This window comes from Siphateles boraxobius, unplaced genomic scaffold (genome assembly GCF_051911475.1).
Source record: "Siphateles boraxobius isolate OS27281-9 unplaced genomic scaffold, OSU_SipBor_1 16, whole genome shotgun sequence".
NCBI lineage: Eukaryota > Metazoa > Chordata > Actinopteri > Cypriniformes > Leuciscidae > Siphateles > Siphateles boraxobius.
In genome coordinates this window covers 7,094,296-7,114,472 of record NW_027508766.1, presented here as the reverse complement: position 1 = coordinate 7,114,472, position 20,177 = coordinate 7,094,296, and the positions used below count along the sequence as shown (strand labels likewise).

Sequence of the window (20,177 nt, the reverse complement as noted above, 5' to 3'; positions counted from 1 at the left end):
ACACACACACACACACACACACACACACACACACACACACACACACACACACACACACACACACACACACACACACACACACACATATATATATATAACATCTTATACTTTAATAACATCAATAAACTTTAATTTAGACAAAACATCCCATATTTCGGTCGTGACGGCACATTTTCGGTAGTGACAGTGATGTTTTGGTAGTGACCACATCACATTACAGAATTTTAACTCACATACTAAAACACTACTAAAATGATATACTAATGTACTGTACTAAACTGTACTAAAATTTTGTTTATTTCCCCCAAATAAATTATTATGTGTTCCTTTTGTCACTACCAAAACAATGATGACATGTTTCGGTCATGACTGTTCCGGTAGTGACAATTTTAGATTCTTTTGAGCCTATAGCTCAAAGATGCTAATACGCACATGGTTAGCTAATCAGCACAGATTTTCAGACTTTTGAACACATTTCCCTCAAAATGATGGTATCTACAATGAAAGAGAGGCTAGAAGGAGAGACTCCTGATCAAAAATGTATGGGTGTGGTTAAAATCAGTCTCAGCCAATATACTGAAACAAACTGTTTCGGTAGTGGCATGAAAATGAGGGACACATTTTTTTTAAATAAAGTTTCATGATTTAATTTGTTTTAACTTGACTTTTTAAAAACAACAATGGAAAAATTTAAAAAAAAAAATTCAATATAATTTTCACAAGTTGAAATTTAGGGGTTAGGGTTCGGGACAGCCACCTCCCAATTGAATGTACCCAATAAATTATGTTTTTATATATATAAAGCTAACTTATATTTTAAATATTATGGTGGGATTAAATAGATAATAAAAGGATCTTAGTAAACATCTAAAATTTGAATACTTAAATATTTTTAAATGTTTTTTTTTTGGTTGTGAGACAGCAGTTTGCACCAATTCTGTAAAATGGCCCATATTTCGTTTCGTTTGCTTCCTATCACTTCCGAATCAAAATCATAGATGTTTTGTTTATTTATTTATCGTCTTCGGAATTATCGTAAATACTAGTTTGTGCCCTCTCAAGTCAAAATGTGTAATCACGACTTCAGAAGTGAGAAGTAGGAAACTAGTTCCCATTGCACGTGAAGGCAGAATAACAAGTTGTAGTCAACGACCTTGAAATTGAAACTACACTTCCCATCTCTCGCAAGGCCCAACGCGCATGAGCGGTAGGCGCCATATCCTGGTACGACCTTCTCATATAAAAAGGCAGGGTTACCAGTCAGAGTTTGTTAGAGAATAGGAAACCAATGATTCCCATATGTCCAGTAGTCTCCTTCACCTATGGTGAGTAAAATTGGGGTTTTAAAAGCACATTGAGATATCAGTGCGCGTTTCAAAAAGGGAGAGGATGTGTTTGGGATCATTACGGTTACGGAAAGATCGTCGGCTTTCTGTCGTCGTAGTTTCCTGCGTGTTTTCTTCCTCCGCATGATACGGCTTTTCATCATGGTTGCCATTTCACACAGTCGCTTACCCTCCATGAATCTGTCTCTTTTTCAGTGCCCAGCCGGCTTGGTGAAGATGCCAAAATGGCCACCGGCAACTACTTTGGATTTACCCACGGTGCGGCGGCCCAGTACAGGTAAGGGCCACGATGTTTAATGGGGATTGCGCTGATGGTGGTGGAGGTACAGTAATGGTGGGGTTTGGCCCCGCTGCCTTTGTTGCTGGATTTGGGTGGGGGCAGGGGAAGGGGAGGGAGGTGATTGGCTATGCTTTATGCCTCGAGATAAACGGCTGGAGAGAAAATTATGCAGTTTACATAGGCCTACTCCTGTTTAAATGTAGTGTGATATTTATTTTTTATAGGGAGAGGCGTTTATATTTTTTGATTCTGGGGAGCATCATAGGAAAAAAATTTAAGTTCCTGGAAAAACTACGAATAAGAGGTTATATTACCGTTATGTAATTTTAAAGCTTTATATATATCTATATACGGCGTAGTGACCAGCAGCTGCACAATTGAAACCGGTGATAGTTTAATGTTATAATTAATTATAATTATATAATTGTAATTATGTAATATCTGTGTTATAATATCTGTACATTTTAGTTATAAATGTAACATTTTTGGTTTGAAACTAATGGCCCTTCAGACTGGTTTGACCCATGAACAGACACGACTCCTATCTCTGAGTTTATCTGCAACACGCGACGTTTTTTTGGATATTAACACTGTTGTGAACTCATTCTGATATTCACGTGTATGGATAAACCGTTTAGTCTGAGCAGCCAAAATGAAGTAGATTGCAGCTGTCAGTCATCTCCCTTCCAGCTCTGCACTAGAGCAGCTCTGCGCATGCGCGTCCAGCTCGACGCTCTTCTTTACACACAAGTGTTTAAGACTAAATCGCAAAAGTCAAATTTATGTGGTCGCGCCACGCTATTACAAAAACTGATTTAACACTTTACCCGTCGTTAAACTAAAATTTAAAAGTCTAGCAGAATAAATTATAAATTGTGTGTGCTTTGGAAGGGCGATGTCTTGCGCCTCAAGGACTCTTTGAATGTCACTCCTGATCCACTTTTTAAAGGGGGGTTTAGTAGGCCCTAGAGATTGACATTCCTCAGTCACTTGTTTTTAAAAGTAACTTTATTCTACTATTCCTGTTTAGGTGTTTTGTCACTGTTCCATGTGTTATTTCTCGCTGGATCATATTTCTGACTAGTTTTCCAAGGCCTGTGTTTGTTTACACAAACCTAGTGCCTAGTGTTTGCTATTACATTGAGCTGGATGGCTTGACATTTTGGAAATATTTGCAGTTTATACATGGGTGGATAGTGGTTAGACTCAAGTTATTGATAAATTTAGCTCTTCTAGATGCCTAGATTTGAGATGTGTATGGTGTGTTATAGCTCGGGATGTGTGATTTCAGCTTTTAGACCGATTGACGATTAGCGTAAGAGAGAATTAGTATTTCAATGACATTTTGTCTGCCTTTTTATCAACAAAATGCTGCACTAAATAATTTTATCCATCACTGATTTGATGGTATTCTACATGTATCTTCTGTCAAGCCAATGGATTTGGTGCATTAAGTCCAGCAATCAGAAAAGGCTATTATGAATTTAATCTCCAAGATAATGGCCCTTTTTCACGGACAGGGCTTAGTCCAAGTCAGGATTAGGCCTTATTTCAATTATGTCATTTAAGTAGCTTTTATAAACGTGTCTTAGAAAAAAAAACATTACTGGTGTGCATCTTGAGAAAAAAATAATGGCACTGACATTTTACGATATGTCATTACATGTTGTTTTCAGTTACGACGGCTCAGATAATACCTTTTACTTTAGGACTAGAGCTTGAATCTGTGGGAAAATGTTATGGAGTGAGTTGGATGTTAACATGAACATCTCAAAATAGCATATCTACAGAATTTGAAAGCTTTTCTTGGCATTTAAAAAAGTTAGCAATTGTTTTTGTAATATATTATTTTTTATGCATGTATAATTAATCCTTGCATTTTAGATCTCATGTCAACTTCCCAAATATATTTTGTCAGCTACCCTTATAGATATTAATTGCAATTGTTAGTTTTATATTAAATAATTTCACATGCTTTAGTTCAGCACAGACGTTGGTAAATTGGCACTGGCAGAATATAAGCTGTCAGTGTTGTCATCCAAGACTCTGATCCTCTCCTCTGCAGTCAGCAGCCGGCCGCTGGGGTAGCATACACCCACCCCACTACAGTGGCCAGCTATACTGTGCACCAAGCACCGGTGGCAGCGCACACTGTAGCGGCGGCATACGCCCCTACAGCCGCCACGGTTGCTGTTGCTAGGCCTGCACCAGTCGCTGTAGCAGCTGCGGCTACTGCTGCTGCTTATGCAGGATACCAGCCAGCCCACGCTGCCACGGATTACGGGTATGCACAGAGACAGCAGGAGGTACCCCCACCACCACCTCCGGTCACCTCACAAAACTACCAGGTAAAAGAAAGGAGCAAATTTGCTTTTTACTTTTAGTTCTAATTGAGTACATTACTGTTCAAAAGTCTGTCAGCAAGATTAAACTTAAAATCTATTATTGGTTTTGTCCTGAAAGGATGCATAAAATTGATCAAAACTGACAGTAAAGACACTTACAATGTTACAAAATATTAAGCAGCACAACTGTTGACACTGGAGTAATGTCTGCTGAAAATTCAGCTGTATCATAATGGGAATAAAATACAACTTAAAATATCAAAATATAGAAGTTATTTTAAATTGTAATATTTTTATTATGTGTTTTTTTAAACTTTTATTAATGTATTTGATCAAATAAATGCAGCATAACTTTTAAAAACACTTGTCCATGTCCCTTTACTGTTGCAGGACTCCTATTCATATGTGCGTTCCACAGCTCCGGCTGTAGCATATGACAGTAAACAATACTACCAGCAACCTGTGGCTACACCGGCTGTGGCTGCTGCAGCAGCCCAGCCACAACAGACTGTGGCTGAATCCTACTATCAGACCGGTACGCTGGACACATCTTGGCATTTAAATGGAAAGAAATATTTTCATAGTTCTGTTTTTATCTTTGTAAATTCTCTCGTATCAGTTTATTTCCAAATGTGAAAAGCCTTTGTGTTCCATTAAAAGCTTTAACATTTAATTTATTTTATCGTTATTTATTTTTCCAATGTTATCTGAGGGCACAGAATGAAATCAATAATCTTCTTCAGGTTACCCTTTAAATGATCTGTATTGCAAAATATCCTTACAACTTTTTTACTCCTCCCTCTAGCACCTAAAACTGGATACAGCCAAGGCGCCACTCCTTACACCCAGACCCAGCAAACGCGTCAGGTTACAACCATAAAGCCAGCCACCCCGAGCCCTGCCACCTCAACCTTCTCCATTTACCCAGTGTCCTCTGCCGTACAGCCGGCTGCAGCTGCCTCTGTAGTCCCATCATACTCTCAGAGTCCCACCTACAGCACCAATGCAGTCACATACTCTGGTAAGAATAAGATGCCGCACGTTGTGTTCTCAGGTGAATTTATGAGCAATCCAAACTCTCAGCATGCAGAGATTGAGTTTGAGACCATCTCCACAAATGTAAATGACAACAGTAAAACGCAAAGCTCGTCAGACATTATGTGCTTTACCAAATAAATGTTATTGGAAACCCAAACAAACCCAATACTATAGAGACTGAGTTTGTTTGGAGCAGTATTTACAGTGAACAGAGCCACTCTTGTCTCGCGTGACATATATCGTGCAGCCTTGGAAATTTTTGGTATTCTCATCCATAGAATACGCCACTTCCGGTATTTTGTCAGATAATCAGCACCGGTAAATTGCAGTCAAGGATTTTTTTTAAATGAGTACTCAAATTAAATCGAGGATTTTAAAGGGATATTTCACCAAAGGGATAGTTCACCCAAAAATGAAAATTCTGTAAGTATTTACTCACCCTCATGTTGTTCCAACCCCGTAAGACCTTTGTTCATCTTCGGAACACAAATTAAGATATTTTTGATGAAATGGAGCTGGATCACTCCTCCATACTAGTCCATAGGCTTCTTCATGGATTGAAACTTGCCACAGGGATTAAAGTTCTCCGTCGCTACGACGGATTTCCGTTAATTGCAGCGAGTCTATGACGGATTTCCGTCAATTGCATGGTTCCCGTCTGTCCTTAATGTCTTAAATTCACTTTTCATAATGTTAAGGCCGTAAATAGGCTTTCATTTCTCAAATAGTGTGATAAATGTCTTAATTTTTGTTTGAATAGGTCTTAAATTAAGGAAAGACGAGGTGTATTCACCCTGCTGAGGGGGATGTGATAAAGCCTGGATCGGAGCGAAAGCACGTTCCTCTCTCCACTCTAACATTCTGTAATCACTTCGCTTATGGTCCAGTCCGGGTTTTCAAATCCCGCTCACGGAAAAACTGCTCCGTGTTCACTCAATTAATCTTAGTTTTGGAGAAGTGCATGTCAGGCTACAGCTGGTTTGCTGCGGTCCGAATCCGAGCGAGTTTGTTCCCTGCGCCCCCCGCAGCGTTGGTCTGGTTTCACGTTCAACTTAATTCTATCGAACCCTGGTGCGTTTGCGTGCATATTACGTCAACGCAAACGTGCACGGCGCATGATAGAAAACAGAACGCGGGTCAATATTGGCCGTTTCTCAATACCAATAGGCTACGCAAACCTAGGACTTGTGTCCTTGATAGTTCGGACTTGGCAAGTTCGACTCGGGAGAACGAACTCCCGAGGACGCGAGTCCGGTTATTCTGCAAACGGATCCGCGGCGATCTTGGTTTCGTCACTCATCTCGCTCTGGCTACTCCGGTTATCTCTTTATGTATATTTTAGGCAACAATAAAATGTAATATGGTATAAAATACAACTCTGCCTCTTTTCATCAACAATAAAACGAAATATATACAAAACACCTCTTTTCATTTATAAATGTACATATTATCATAAACATATTAGGCATATATGGCCACACAAATGTGGTTCAGACAACGCACATTGATTATCTTCACTCCATACATTTATAACAACACGCAATATAAAACACAACCGTGCTTCTTTTTGTTTTCATTTTAAAAATATGAAACATTATTGATCATTAAAACTGACAAACTTAACAAACAGAGACAGGGTTGTATCATTTTATTTTATTATGCATGTACACATACAAGAGAATGCATAGTAAAATATATAAAGAATATTTTATATATTTTAGAATATATAACATTACACAATCCTGTTGCTTTTTGTTAAATGTCAGTTTTAATTATCAATAATATCCATAAAAGTATAAGTAGCCTAATATGTAGGCTATAAGAAGCTATACAATGAGAAAAAAAGCAAACAATTCAGTCAAACATTAGTCAGCTCTCTAATAGGCTACACAGTTAAAGTTAAATAGCCTAAATATATAAAGTTATGAAACTTCACTTTGCCCTCAGCCAAAACGATTTGCCATTAAACAAACTATATATTAATATAATTTAGCATTGTTTGGTCTTATAAGATAAATAAAAACATGCACTGAAAAGTTATGTAGATGGTTGATTATTTGTCAAGCTAAGTAATTTTTTTTCATAGATTAAAATAGCTTTTAAAATATGCAAACTGGCAATATTAAAGCGGTTTAAAACATCTCCCCTTAAAACGATATTGGTCTCGACTATTTAAATAAAGTTAAAGGAATATGACTTGGCCTGAAAAAAAATTTCAGTCAGAAGAATTTTTTTCACTTTAATCCCTGTTGCCAGCCCCGAAAAGTTATTAAAAACATTGTTAAATTAGTCCAAGTGACTACAGTGGCTCAATCTTAAGTTAATCAAGCGACTAGAATACTTTTTGTGCACAAAACAAACAAAAATAACGACTTTATTTCAACTATTCATTTCCTTCTCTATGGGCCTCTAGTCAGTTAACTTAGTGTGATTCCGTAGAGCTACGTCACACGTAGGCTCACTATTGGCCGATGCTGGTCATGTGTGTAATGCGTGTGACGTACAACAACAGAAGCTTACGCTATTACACTAGTGAACTGACTCGAGTTCAATCCCTGAAGAAGCCTATGGACTAGTATGGAGGAGTGATCTAGCTCTCAGATTTCATCAAAAATATCTTAATTCGTTTTCCGAAGATGAAAGAAGGTCTTTCACGGGGTTGGAACAACATGAGGGTGAGTAAATACTGACAATTTTCATTTTTGGGTGAACTAACCCTTTAAAGGTGCTCTAAGTGATGTCACGTGTTTTTTAGGCCAAAACATTTTTTGTCACATACAGCAAACATCTCCTCACTATCCGCTAGCTGCCTGTGCCCTGAACACACTGTAAAAAAACGCGGTCTCTACAGACACCCGAGGCAACAAAAACAAACTGGGCAAACCCGCACCACAAAACATGAGAAACTGTTCCAGCTAATAACTGACAAGAAGGATTTGGGGGTGTGGTTTGGAGGGTTAGTACGTGGATGAGGAGGGAGGGTCTAGCTAGCCTCCGTTTTGTTTGACGATTCTTTAAACATCAACAAGAAGTGACGTCACCCCACATCGCTTGGAGCACCTTTAAGAGGTCCTATTATGCTTTTTCAACTTTAGTTAGTGTAATGTTGCTGTTTGAGCTTTTTTTTTTATGCTCAGTCGAACATGCGCTAAGTGCTGTTAGTCACAACACACTGGGCCAGCTAACCAATCACAGCACATTTCATGTTTCGAAGAGTTCTTCCAGACTGGAGACAGAGAGGAGCTGTATCACCTGTAAAATATGTGAATGTTTTTTTTAAAACATTCTAGGACACCCCAAAAACAAAATCAAGACTTCGTATAAGGGCATAATAGGACCCCTGTTAAGGTTGTGTAGTTTAGTCAAATGCTTGATTATAATCCAACTGAATGAAGTCAAATGCTTTTGTAGTACACTCAAAAGTGATATAAGCATAAGTAATTTTTCATGCATCTTGCTCTCCAGTTATACTCTTAAATTTGATTCCAGCCTAATTTTGAGTAGCGTTCATTAACAAGGCTTCCCTCTCCACACCCCGTCCGTATGTTTTAATACTGCATCAACCTCAAAACCATGAACTTGGTATTGCTAGTGTCATGCGCTACAGTTTTATAGATTTAAATTTCAAAATTGCATTGCAATCCTATCAATCTCCCTTTTGTGCTGTGGCCAATAATTGTTCATCTTTGTATATTCAGGAACATCATACTCTGGCTATGAAGCTGCAGTGTATTCGGCTGCTTCCTCCTACTATCAACAGCAGCAACAGCAGCAGAAACAGGCGGCCGTCGCTGCCGCAGCCACTGCCGCATGGACCGGCAGCACATTTACAAAGAAAACTCCCTTCCAGAACAAAACACTCAAGCCGAAACAGCCCCCTAAACCACCACAGATACACTACTGTGACGTCTGCAAGATCAGTTGTGCTGGACCACAGGTATTTTATTATTAATGAATGAATTTATTGCTGTTTGAGCTTGTGTATTGTGTAAAAATTGGTTTATTTTTTCCTAAATTCTGTGTTTTTCCATAAATTTATCGAACCATATTTAAATTTAATTTTCTTTCAGTCATCAAAAGCAAAAACTGTCTTTTTCTAGTTTATTGCATTGGGTTTTGAAAATGATCATAAGTACTTGCAGGTGTGCTTAGTTAGATGTTTTTGTCAAACTGCACAGCAGGGGTGTATTTTTTTTATTTTAAGAAGGAAACCAGCTTCATTATAATTATTTCTTCAAGTTAAAAATCTTTTATTTTTACGGGTTGTCGTAAAGACCATTCAGAAGAGTGTCTGTATGTATGACGATAGTTTTTCAATTAAATGCTCGTGGAGTAAACTCCGAGCAGCCCTGGGGGTGAAGTTTATATGGTCATGTTCTCATACAGTGCACCGAAAACACAATGAGCATCTTTCATGTGATTAAGTCAAGTCCCCTTTATTTATATAGAGCTTTGTAAATCTGCTTTGAAACAATATGTATTGTATAGTGTTTGGAGTAGGTGAAAACCGCACCAATCATAACAAAAGGTCAGACAAACTCTGAAAGGTCAGAATTGTGGCACCTACTGTATGTCTTATTGCCTATTTTTCAGACCTATAAGGAGCATCTGGAGGGTCAGAAGCACAAAAAGAAAGAAGCCGCGCTGAAAGTATCGCAGAGCAGCAGTAGCAGCAGTGGAGGCGGGAGCTCCGCCCGTGGCACACAGAATCAGCTACGCTGTGAGCTCTGTGATGTGTCCTGTACTGGGGCAGATGCCTACGCCGCACACATCAGAGGAGCCAAACATCAGAAGGTACATGACTCACTTTCTGATTTCCACAAGGTTTATTAAATCTGCTCAATATCTAATTGCATTCTGTTTCTATAGGTTGTGAAATTGCATACCAAACTAGGAAAGCCAATACCATCCACCGAGCCCAGTGTTGTTTCCCAGTCCTCTACCTCCAGTACCGCAGCTCCCAATAAGACTGCCAGCTCCAACATCAACAGCTCCACAAGCACATCGTCCAACCTTTCTGCTTCCTCTGTTTCTGCCTCTTACTTAAAATCTGGCAGCATGGTCAACAACATGGCTTCAGCTGCACAGGGCAAGAGTCCAGTGCCCAACAGTGTCTTGGTCAACAGCACCTCTGTCAAGAAGGTCAACACACCCAAGATCAACTTTGTTGGTATGTCTTAAACAAATGTTATTTGTTCTTTGACCGATCTTATGGATTTTTTTATTTATTTTTCTTTATCAATTATATTTTCTTTGCATGACCAAAACAGGTGGAAACAAATTACAGACCACTGCTGTTAAAAATGATGAATCCAAGATTGAGGCAGCTAAAACTGCACAGTCCACTGTGTCTGCACCACCACTGGATGGAAAAAATGAAATGCTTGACCCTATGTCACCTCAGTCAGCACTTGCAGCCCTGCAGAGTGATGTTCAGCCTGTCGGACATGACTATGTAGAGGAGGTATTATAAGGAATTTATTATAAGGAAAAGTTTCTATGTAGAAATGAAAAGTAATTTAAGTCATGTAGCCATGAAAAGTAATTTAAGTCATGTAGCCAAGTGCAAACAGTAATTATTATATAATGTTTTTAGGTAAGGAACGATGAAGGAAAGGTTATCCGGTTCCACTGCAAACTGTGTGAATGCAGTTTTAATGACCCAAATGCCAAGGAAATGCATTTGAAAGGAAGGAGACATCGACTGCAGTATAAGGTTAGTGGGTGACTTTTGTGGTGTTAGTTTGCAGTGTTTCTTTTGATTAATGCAGAAAAATCTATATCGTTGTGATATTTCAGTGTAGCGGTTTTTTTATTTATTCAGTTTTTTTACCATTGTAGAAAAAGGTGAACCCAGATCTCCAGGTGGAAGTGAAACCTAGCATCCGAGCCAGGAAGATCCAAGAGGAGAAGATGAGGAAGCAGATGCAAAAGGAAGAGTATTGGAGAAGACGTGAAGAAGAGGAGCGCTGGAGGATGGAGATGAGGTGTGATGGTTTTTCCCTCTCGAATATGTCAGTATCTACATTGGAGAATTTTAAGAGGTCCTAAAAATATAGTGTTTGTCCTCAGGCGCTATGAAGAGGACATGTATTGGCGGCGTATGGAGGAAGAGCACCACTGGGATGAAAGGCGCAGAATGCCTGATGGAGGTTATCCACAGGGTCCACCTGGACCTCCTGGTCTTCTAGGAGTGAGACCTGGGATGCCCATTCCTCAACCACAAGGACCAGTGGTGAGTCCTGAAAACTGCTATGGAGAAAAAATGTGCTGGATTTGCCATAACACATGGTTTGTGTCTGAGATGCACAAGATATATTGTACTTACAAGGTGCAAGATATTTATATATATTTTTTAAAAGAATTAACTTTTAATCAGCAAGAAGGCATCAAATTTATCAAGTTTAGGGCTGCCCCCGACTAAAGAAATTTGTAGTCTACTAGTAGTCCTTAAATAAAGCCATTAGTCGTTTATGATATAAATTTAATTTTAATGGTATACCGGGGAGAGGGAGGTGGCAACAGAAAATGGATTCAAAGAATATTATGTGACATTGCTAACATTGGTATAGTATTTCTCTGAGCAGAAAGTTAAAGATGTTCTACTTTATAAAGAATTCTAGAAAAACTTATCTTATCAATTTTATAAATGTTTTTGCTGCTCAATATTTGTGGAAAATAAGTAGTTTTTTGAGCACCAAGTCAGCATTTTAGAATTGATTTCTGATGGATCATGTGACTGTAGTTATGTAGCCGGCTGCAATTAAGGTCACAGATTTCCACAAATTTCTTTAAGGGACTGATAATTTAGTTCTTTTTTGTTTTTTGCTCAAACGGATGGTTGGTTGAAAACTATCATATGGTCAAATGGCCCTTTCCTATCAAATTAGGAAGTTCTTGACTAAAAGAAGTTGCATTAAACAGCTTCGTTTTTACTAGCATATCAGTTTTGAAGAGAAATTTAGTTTTTTTTTTTTTTTTTTTTTTTTTTTTTTTTTTTTTTAAAGAGAGAATCATTACATTTTGCTAGCATATCTATTACTGAAATGTCATCACAACTTATTTGGTTTATAATGTTTTTGTTGCAGCCTCCACGTCGCCCTGATTCTTCGGATGATCGTTATGTGATGACCAAACATGCAGCTATTTACCCATCTGAGGACGAGCTCCAGGCCATCCAGAAGATTGTTTCAATCACTGAGCGAGCGCTTAAGCTTGTCTCTGACATCATTACTGACCAAGATACAACTGCAAAGGGCAACGAAGAGGACAAAGAAAAGAAAGAGCCTCCCAAAGACAGGTGGGAGAAGAGTGCTCTAATGTTTCTCAAAGCAGAGAGGAAAAAAAGGTCAAAGCTATACATGACCTCTTGTGCATTGCAGGGTGCTGAAAGGAGTGATGCGAGTAGGTGTTCTTGCCAAGGGGCTGCTTCTGCGAGGAGACAAGCATGTCAACCTGGTCCTCCTTTGTTCTGAGAAGCCAACCAAGAATCTGCTCACATGCATTGTGGAACATCTCCCCAAACAGCTCACGGTACTGACTCAATGCAATGTAAACCGCAAAATATTCGATTTTTACCTGCAATATTTATTTTAAATGATAGTTCACCCAAAAATGAAACCTCTGTCATTAATTACTCACCCTCATGGCTTTCCAAGCCCGTAAGGCCTTTGTTCATCTTCGGAACACAAATTAAAATTTTGAACTAACCCTTTAAGGATGTAGAGTAACGGCACCACCTGTTACTGCAGGTCAAGGTTTCCCCAGTCTTAAATAGATGGTTGTGACTTTCAACACTGCTAACCCATCTGTTTGTCAGATCGTAACACCGGAGAAATACGAGGTAAAAGGCTCCGTTCAAGAGGCTGCCATTATCCTTACCTCCTGCACTGAGTCCAAGATGCAAGTGACCATCACCCTCACCTCACCCGTCATCCGAGAGGAGAACCCCCGGGATGGAGGTTGGAAAAGACGTTGCTCACATTAACCGACTACCTATCAGATTAATATTTTTATGCTGATTTTGACAACCTAAAGAGCCCATCTGTTGGCACTGTGAAGATGGAAGTAGATGTGAATACTGGCACAATTATGTTTGCACCTTTTGGACTTGGGAGCATTTAAAAAAAAAAATAAAAAAAAAAAAAAATTGGTTTTGAAAGTAGTAAATATTAAACCTGGTATGTGCTTGAGCTTGGTCATACATAAGGAGTGACCTACAATTTTCCTTTAAAAGTTAAGCCATTGAGGTAAAGTGCCTCCCTATATTTATACGTTTTCATTTGAAGCCTGTAACGTTCATATCATAACAGGATTGAAGCCCGTTCAAGTGGCTTCAAGTTGCTTTCGAGCCGAGTTCAACACTGCCAGGTTTTACCCAACCATCTCCAATGCCTGCAGTGGTGCTCCGGGTCCTCTTTGTAACACCTTTTCCAGTGCTCTTGAAGCTCTACCTAAAACAAGCATGATAAGTGTTTGCATTGTGTAAGTCTAGTTAGTCCCGGGTAAGATTCATTTTTGTTTCCTGTGTTCAAGGGGATTGTGTCCTATACAAAATCATTTTCTTTCCCAAGGGGTCATAGAGTTTGTTCAGGGGTAGTATATTCTGTGCAAACAAAACTTAATTCCTGATTTTAGTTCCTGCATAGAAATGGAATGTCTACCATGTCCCCACAGGAAACAAAGCTTATTTTCGTCTGGTGGTGAAAATGTTCACCATTCTAAGGTCCCCTGTTCCAAAATGAAAGTGCTCCCCTGAGAGAAGCAATCCAAATATAGAGCTTGATAAATGGCAAAATTTGGCTTTCAAACAGGTGTTACTTTAATTCCTCCTTTAGATGAATAAAAAAAAAAAAGTATGATTAAACAAGAAAACGCCACATTTCCCTGAGTAGTAGAGTAACCACCAATAACCCTGTCTTTTTATATCCTTACAATGAAGAGTATTAGTTGGTAAGAAGTTGCTGAAAGTTGTAAATGCAGGCTTTGTGACCATGCCGCCATTCCTGTTTGGCTCCTTAGGGGAGTATCAGTCAGCTTTTGGGAAGAAGGCTTTGATAGAGGAATCTTTGGTTGGACCTGGCGTTTTACAGCCTTCAGTATAAATTGAGAAATGGGGGTTCTCCAAACCCAATCATGATGGGTATGCATGCAGTGATGTTCTAATCCTCTTGCTGGGAGCTTCATATTTTCTTGCCAGCACGCATTGCTGCCTTCATGTATACAAAGCTTTTCAAGTCCAGCCCAAAGCCTCCTTGAATTTCCAGCAAATTGTCTCCCATCTGAGGCTACGTCTACCAGCTCCGGAAGGATTTTTGACCAAGGTCCCCCTCCTGAATACCTTCAAACACTTTGCCACACCTACCATTGCCAGGTTACTGTAGTGGGTTGCTACAAATACTCATCAGCTGTTAACATTACACATCTCCCTAGATACCCCTGTTTTACATCATGATTTACACGTCGGGTACCATTTGTAGCCCATTATCTTTCCAATGTTTCTGGATCAGTACAGTGACTTTGTTTTTCAATGGAATCCTCAAGTATTTTTCATAACATTAATACCTCAAACTTTACTTATGTAGACATTGGAATCCACAATTTGTTGTTGCCCATAGCAAAAGAGAAGAACTTTAGCCTCAACTGTTAAGTTAGCTGGTTAAAGATGGCAAGAGATGGGGGAATTGTACACTTCCTGAATGCGTTCAAATTGGACTTGTGGTTTAAAATTCCACATATGCAACACATTTGATACTAGAAAATCAGAGCAAATTCTTGGATTTTATTAGCATAAAAAAAAAATGAATGTATCCTAAAGGTTTTTTCTACTTTAAGGGATGAACAAGATGGTACATAGTTAGGAAAATGGCACAATTTGTAGAGTTTTCCAAATTAATGTTTATAAACCCATCTTATGTAATTTTACATATCACATAGATGTTGTAATGTGTGAATCTGCTATTAGTAGCAATTACGGATTGTATCAGTATGACTTCTGCTAGGCTAGTTCACTATTTTAGCATTTGAAACTCATGCATTGTCATATTCCCATCAATTTCAAATGGTGGATTGCAGAGCATTGATTTGATGAGCCATAACTGATATGGTCTTTATCAAAAGATTTATATTGCTAGTAATTATAGGTGTCATGCTCCCTATATGCAAAGTTCCAAAAAAAAATCATGAGTGCATTTCCTATTCTAATTATGAAATCCTACATCACTATGCCACATTCTCTAGTGTGTACCCCCCCCCCCCCCCTTCTATCCCTGAAAAAGCCCTTTTAATTCAGGACTCTTCTGTCCCTATCCTGTTTCTTTCAGCACCACATCACAGACTAAATAGAAGTGCACCCAATGGCAAGTGTAGCTGATCCATAATGTTGTTGAAAAGATCTGAAAGATTCTTCACATGGGGTGAACTGTGAAATACATATACAGGTTTTTATATTTTGAAAGATATGTGATCAGGAACAGAGTGGTATGTGTGGCAATGTGTTCTTGGCAGTCTCTCTGACCTGGTCAAACACCCATTCCTCACCACCATTTGACAATTCGATCCATTTTTAGATGTAACCTCGAGTATGGTGAAAGACCCAGCGGACGTCTTGGACAGGCAAAAATGCCTTGACGCTCTGGCTGCCCTACGCCACGCTAAGTGGTTCCAGGTTCGGAACATCATTTTACTTTCTTCTTGTAGCCTTATGAGATGTATTCCTTTTTATTTGTTCGTTTAAGTTGTTTAGTCTTTTGTTTTTAAATTTTAAACCTCAAAGTTGATTTTTTTTGGGAGGAAAAAGTGATACAAGGATGCAGTATAAAATTGGTGATTATGATACTATATCTTTTCCATTTTGTTTTTGTATGTATGAGCTGATTTGATCCTAACAAATTAAGCATCCTTGCATACATGTCATTTATTCATAAGTCTTATATTAAATACTACTTAGCATGTAAAATGATTCCATAAGGCTGCAGAATACCTTTGCATAAAGTGTCATCGATAAGAGCTTTCATGTTGAGCTTTTGTTTTTTCTTTTTGTATTTTCTTATTGATTTTTTTTTTTCTTGGGAATAGGGATTGAGAGGAAAGGAATATCTGATTAGTTTACTTGTGTTGCCATCTCTGCAAATACACAGGCAAAGTAAAGCAGATTTCCTTGACTGCTTCAGTTCCTATGCAACTACTCTTGCAAACTGATCTTTTGTAAAATGAAAGTATATGTTTGTGAAGTATTTGTCTATTGAGGTCAAGGTTTACAAGATTACCAAGGAGTCATTCCAAGTGAATCTTGCAAACTTTGAACTCTTGTACTAATGGTGAGGTAAAATACTGCTGGGAATGGCAGCTTAAAAAAAGTCAATTGGTCCAGCTGTTTTTAAACCAGTTAAAAGCTTCCATTGTGAACAGTAGTGTTGCACCTCTCTCTGAACTCTGACATGTTGTATGTCTTTACTCTTGTGCATTAACTAATCTTGACTTCACTTCACTGCACTGAAGGCTAGGGCTAATGGGCTCCAGTCATGTGTCATTGTCATTCGAATACTGCGTGACCTGTGTCAGCGAGTACCCACCTGGTCTGCCTTTCCTAGCTGGGTGAGTAAAGACAGAAATACCTGGCCATTGACCATATGCACATTTTTTTTCTCTGTTCATACATAGTTACACAGTGTTGGGGAGTAGACGCTTAATAGAAAAAAGGCCTTTTGCCTGCAAAATTTCAAAATGTGACCACACTTTTGTCAATAGTGTAGTAAATGAGTCCCTTTCAAACTATGCAGCTCTGTGAATCTGTGTGACCAACTTGAACCAGTTACTAAATCTGCAGGGGGTAATCTTTCTCATGCCCTCATGCAAAAAATCCGGATTGTGTGGATTCATATTGTGAATTTTAATGACAAATGTGACCATTTTAAAAACCGCTGAGGTCATTTTAAAGTGTGGTGTAGTTTTTTCCAGTGATGGGCATAGCATATCTCAAGTTGCTGTTGACTCCTGTTTAGCTGGGATTAACACAATGCATAGATCTGCAGTTGACTTGATTATGGAAGTACAGTTCCTGTCTACATTACTCACGATTTCATACGTTACTGAAAATCTATCCTATGTAGTATGAGGCCTTTCCTACTACCACCATGTTAAGTTCTGAATATTTTAAAGGATTGTTCCTCCCCCATTTCATTCCCTCCTTTATACTTTCCTTGGTCTAGCTTTGTTACTTGTAATTTAGATTCCCTAAGACTGTTGTTATAGAGCCACAGTCCTGCAGAGTTTTGCTTCATCCCTAATCAAACACACATAAACGAGCTAATCAAGGTCTGAAGGGTTACTAGAATACTACAGGCAGGTGAACTTTTATCAGGTGTGGAGCAAAACTCTACGGGACTGGCTCTCCAGGACTGACGTTCGCCACCCCTGCTATAGAGGTTGTAAAAGCATAATGCTGCTTTTCAGTCCTACTTATAAGAGGAAGACTGGAGGATGGTAAAATTGAGTAAACTGCTGCTTAATGTGCCATTTTAAGAGCAAGTGTTTGATACTGTGGATTCTATTAAGTGACTGTTGACTTTTCCAAGGCTATGGAGTTGCTGGTGGAGAAGGCCATTAGCAGTGCCTCTGGACCCATGAGCCCTGGAGATGCTCTGCGACGAGTCTTTGAATGTATTTCCTCAGGCATTCTGTTGTCTGGTAAGAGCGCCCTCTGAAAATCCGTAGCTTTTGTTGATAATCAGAATGCAATCGGTTGTGTTTTTTTTCTTTCTTTTTTCCTGTCAGTAAATTAATGCATCACACATTTTCATTTTATGCAATTTAGTCAGTTGCATAAAAATTCAACTTGAGAATCTAGGTGTTTAATTTAACATGCTCTCTGGCTTATATGCCTTTCCTTGTAATGCAGGTGCTCCAGGATTGATAGACCCCTGTGAGAAGAATCCAACAGATACACTGGCTAGCATGGAAGAGCAGCAAAGAGAGGACATAACGTCAAGCGCTCAGGTGGAGCACACAGTAACTGCTTTGAAGAACATTTTTGTCATGCATTGACTCCATTTAAAAATAATTTAAAATGTATCTTGAAAATTATTGTATAATTATGCATGCACTTATGGTCTCGTATTAATCGAGAGGTACATTGAATTTTTTTTTTCAGTTTGTGTATTGACCAGCCGCTTTCTCCACAGTTTGCCTTGAGGCTGCTGGCATTCCGTCAGATTCACAAGGTTCTGGGTATGGACCCCCTGCCCCAGATGAACTCCCGCTTCAACGTACGAAATAACCGCAAGAGGCGTCGAGATAACAGTGATGGCACTGATGGATTTGAAGCAGAAGGAAAGAAGGACAAGAAGGACTACGAGGGGTTCTGAAGTGCACTACAGTACAACTAGCCCTGTTCACCCTGCACCCATTTAAAAATTCAAATTCTGTTTATTCCTGGTATAAAAAATCCTATTTCTGTTGATATCTGTGCATGCCAATTATATATATTTTAAGAACTAGATTAAAGACCTGATTATAGCCACTTGGGGAAATGCCAGGCTTTATTTCCTTGACGCACTCTAGCCCATCTCAGTTGTTTAGTCTGGTGTCTTGGTTTAAAGATTGGAGATGCGCACAATCTAGAGAAGTTGAGCCTAAGTTCATGCTCCTTTTAGCACATTGGATATAATCTTTCCCCATATTTGGATCTCTTATGAGTTTCAGGCTAGGCATTTCTTGAAGTTTCAGCTGCGCACTTATGTCCATGTGGAATCGATTCTTTAAAGTCCATCTTATCCTTCCAGTTACACATGTAAAGTAACTTTGACAATGGCTTCCTTGGCATTGCAATAAATGGGTGTTTTTGTAATTTATTTTGTTTAGGGACATTCCTCTTAAAAACGCAAGATCAAAGATAAGATGGTTGATTTATGCAACGGGTTCGTCCTGTTGTGATGAATGTGATAACTTTTGACTGGACGTGGATTTATACAGGCATGTATTTTCCATTGCTAGTGCATTCTGAAGGCTGAGTTGGCTTTTAACCATTTGTAAATGTGACATTGGCTAACTAATATCCTTGAAACCTCTCTAGGACCTCATTCCTTCTATATGCTTGCAAGTCATGTAAAGCTGCACTTGTCCCAAAGTTAGGCTGTAAGTTTGCTGATAGCTTTGCCTCTGTGGTGTAGCTCTCACATTTCTCAAGACACCAACCGTTGAAATCAGACCTGGGCCAAATACCAGAAGTATCTACCAACTGTAAATTTAAGGAATCTTAGGTTGCAGGCCCATTTCAGATTAGTTATTCACACAAGGAAGTATTCAAACGGTGATCATTTGGAGTTTTGCTGTTAGTTTTCCCTATAGATCTTGTAATTGACCCAGGTCTTCCTGTGTTTTGTCTTCATAATATTGTAATCCCTTACTGTATCTGTAAATGTGATCTTATAACTGTATGATCTCAAATATATGGTCATTTAAAAAGCCTGTATGTAATCTTGCGATAAATCTTCAAAACAAATGCCTGTATGGTTTTAAAGCACAGGAATGTTTTTTTTTTATGTTTTGTTTTTATGGATTTTATTTTACTGGTTTATAGATGTGTAGTTGCTTGCTGTTTATTTTGATTTCTGGTTCCAGTTTGTTGATGGGAGGAACAAAAGTGAAATCTCTGTGTTGTAACTGCAGATTGATGTAGACTTAACCTTTGATGCTTGTCATTCACTGTCAAGGTACTACTACAATGCTTATAATAAACACATTTCTAAAATGATTATACATTCTATTAAATTTAACTGAAATACATGTAGAGTCATCTTCAACCAGAAGTTTTAGTTTGGTTTATCTTTATTGGTTTCGTTTGCTTTGATATTTCTGTATGTGTAACTCACAGATTAAAGGATTCAAATCTAGATCATTTTTGTGTATTACTTCTAGATTGCCTCACAGGTGGGGAACTACTTTAGTCTGTGCACTGATGAATTGAGAGGAAAAAACACTAGATGTGCAAACACAAAGCAAAAAAAAAAGAAAGACATTGAAGCATAAACCACCTCTATCTTCAGGGCGTAGGCTGCTATTATGAATACGACTGCTTATTTGTTCAGCAACGAGGAAGCGCATAAGATTGACAGCCTTTTTCACCCAATAAGCAAAAAGCGGCTTGTTCTTGACCAGAGTATAAAATGA

General features: G+C 38.7%; 1 protein-coding gene across 2 annotated transcripts; it reads left to right on the top strand.

The window, feature by feature from the left end:
* The first annotated feature begins 1,201 nt into the window (after positions 1–1,201).
* On the top strand, positions 1,202–19,900 carry zfr (zinc finger RNA binding protein). 2 transcript variants are annotated; one of them, XM_077231320.1, is made up of 20 exons: positions 1,202–1,325; positions 1,542–1,623; positions 3,692–3,974; positions 4,362–4,506; positions 4,777–4,992; positions 8,708–8,946; positions 9,603–9,803; positions 9,879–10,179; positions 10,280–10,473; positions 10,606–10,725; positions 10,851–10,996; positions 11,082–11,244; positions 12,098–12,309; positions 12,392–12,542; positions 12,829–12,970; positions 15,578–15,675; positions 16,509–16,604; positions 17,585–17,696; positions 17,908–18,005; positions 18,191–19,900. In XM_077231320.1, exons 1-20 carry the CDS (start codon positions 1,289–1,291, stop codon positions 18,371–18,373), a joined length of 3,219 nt encoding a protein of 1,072 aa, XP_077087435.1. In that variant the 5' UTR covers positions 1,202–1,288; the 3' UTR covers positions 18,374–19,900. The 2 variants fall into 2 exon arrangements, 1 of the variants encoding a protein (XP_077087435.1); XR_013204139.1 differs by lacking the exon at positions 15,578–15,675.
* Positions 19,901–20,177: the final 277 nt, after the last annotated feature.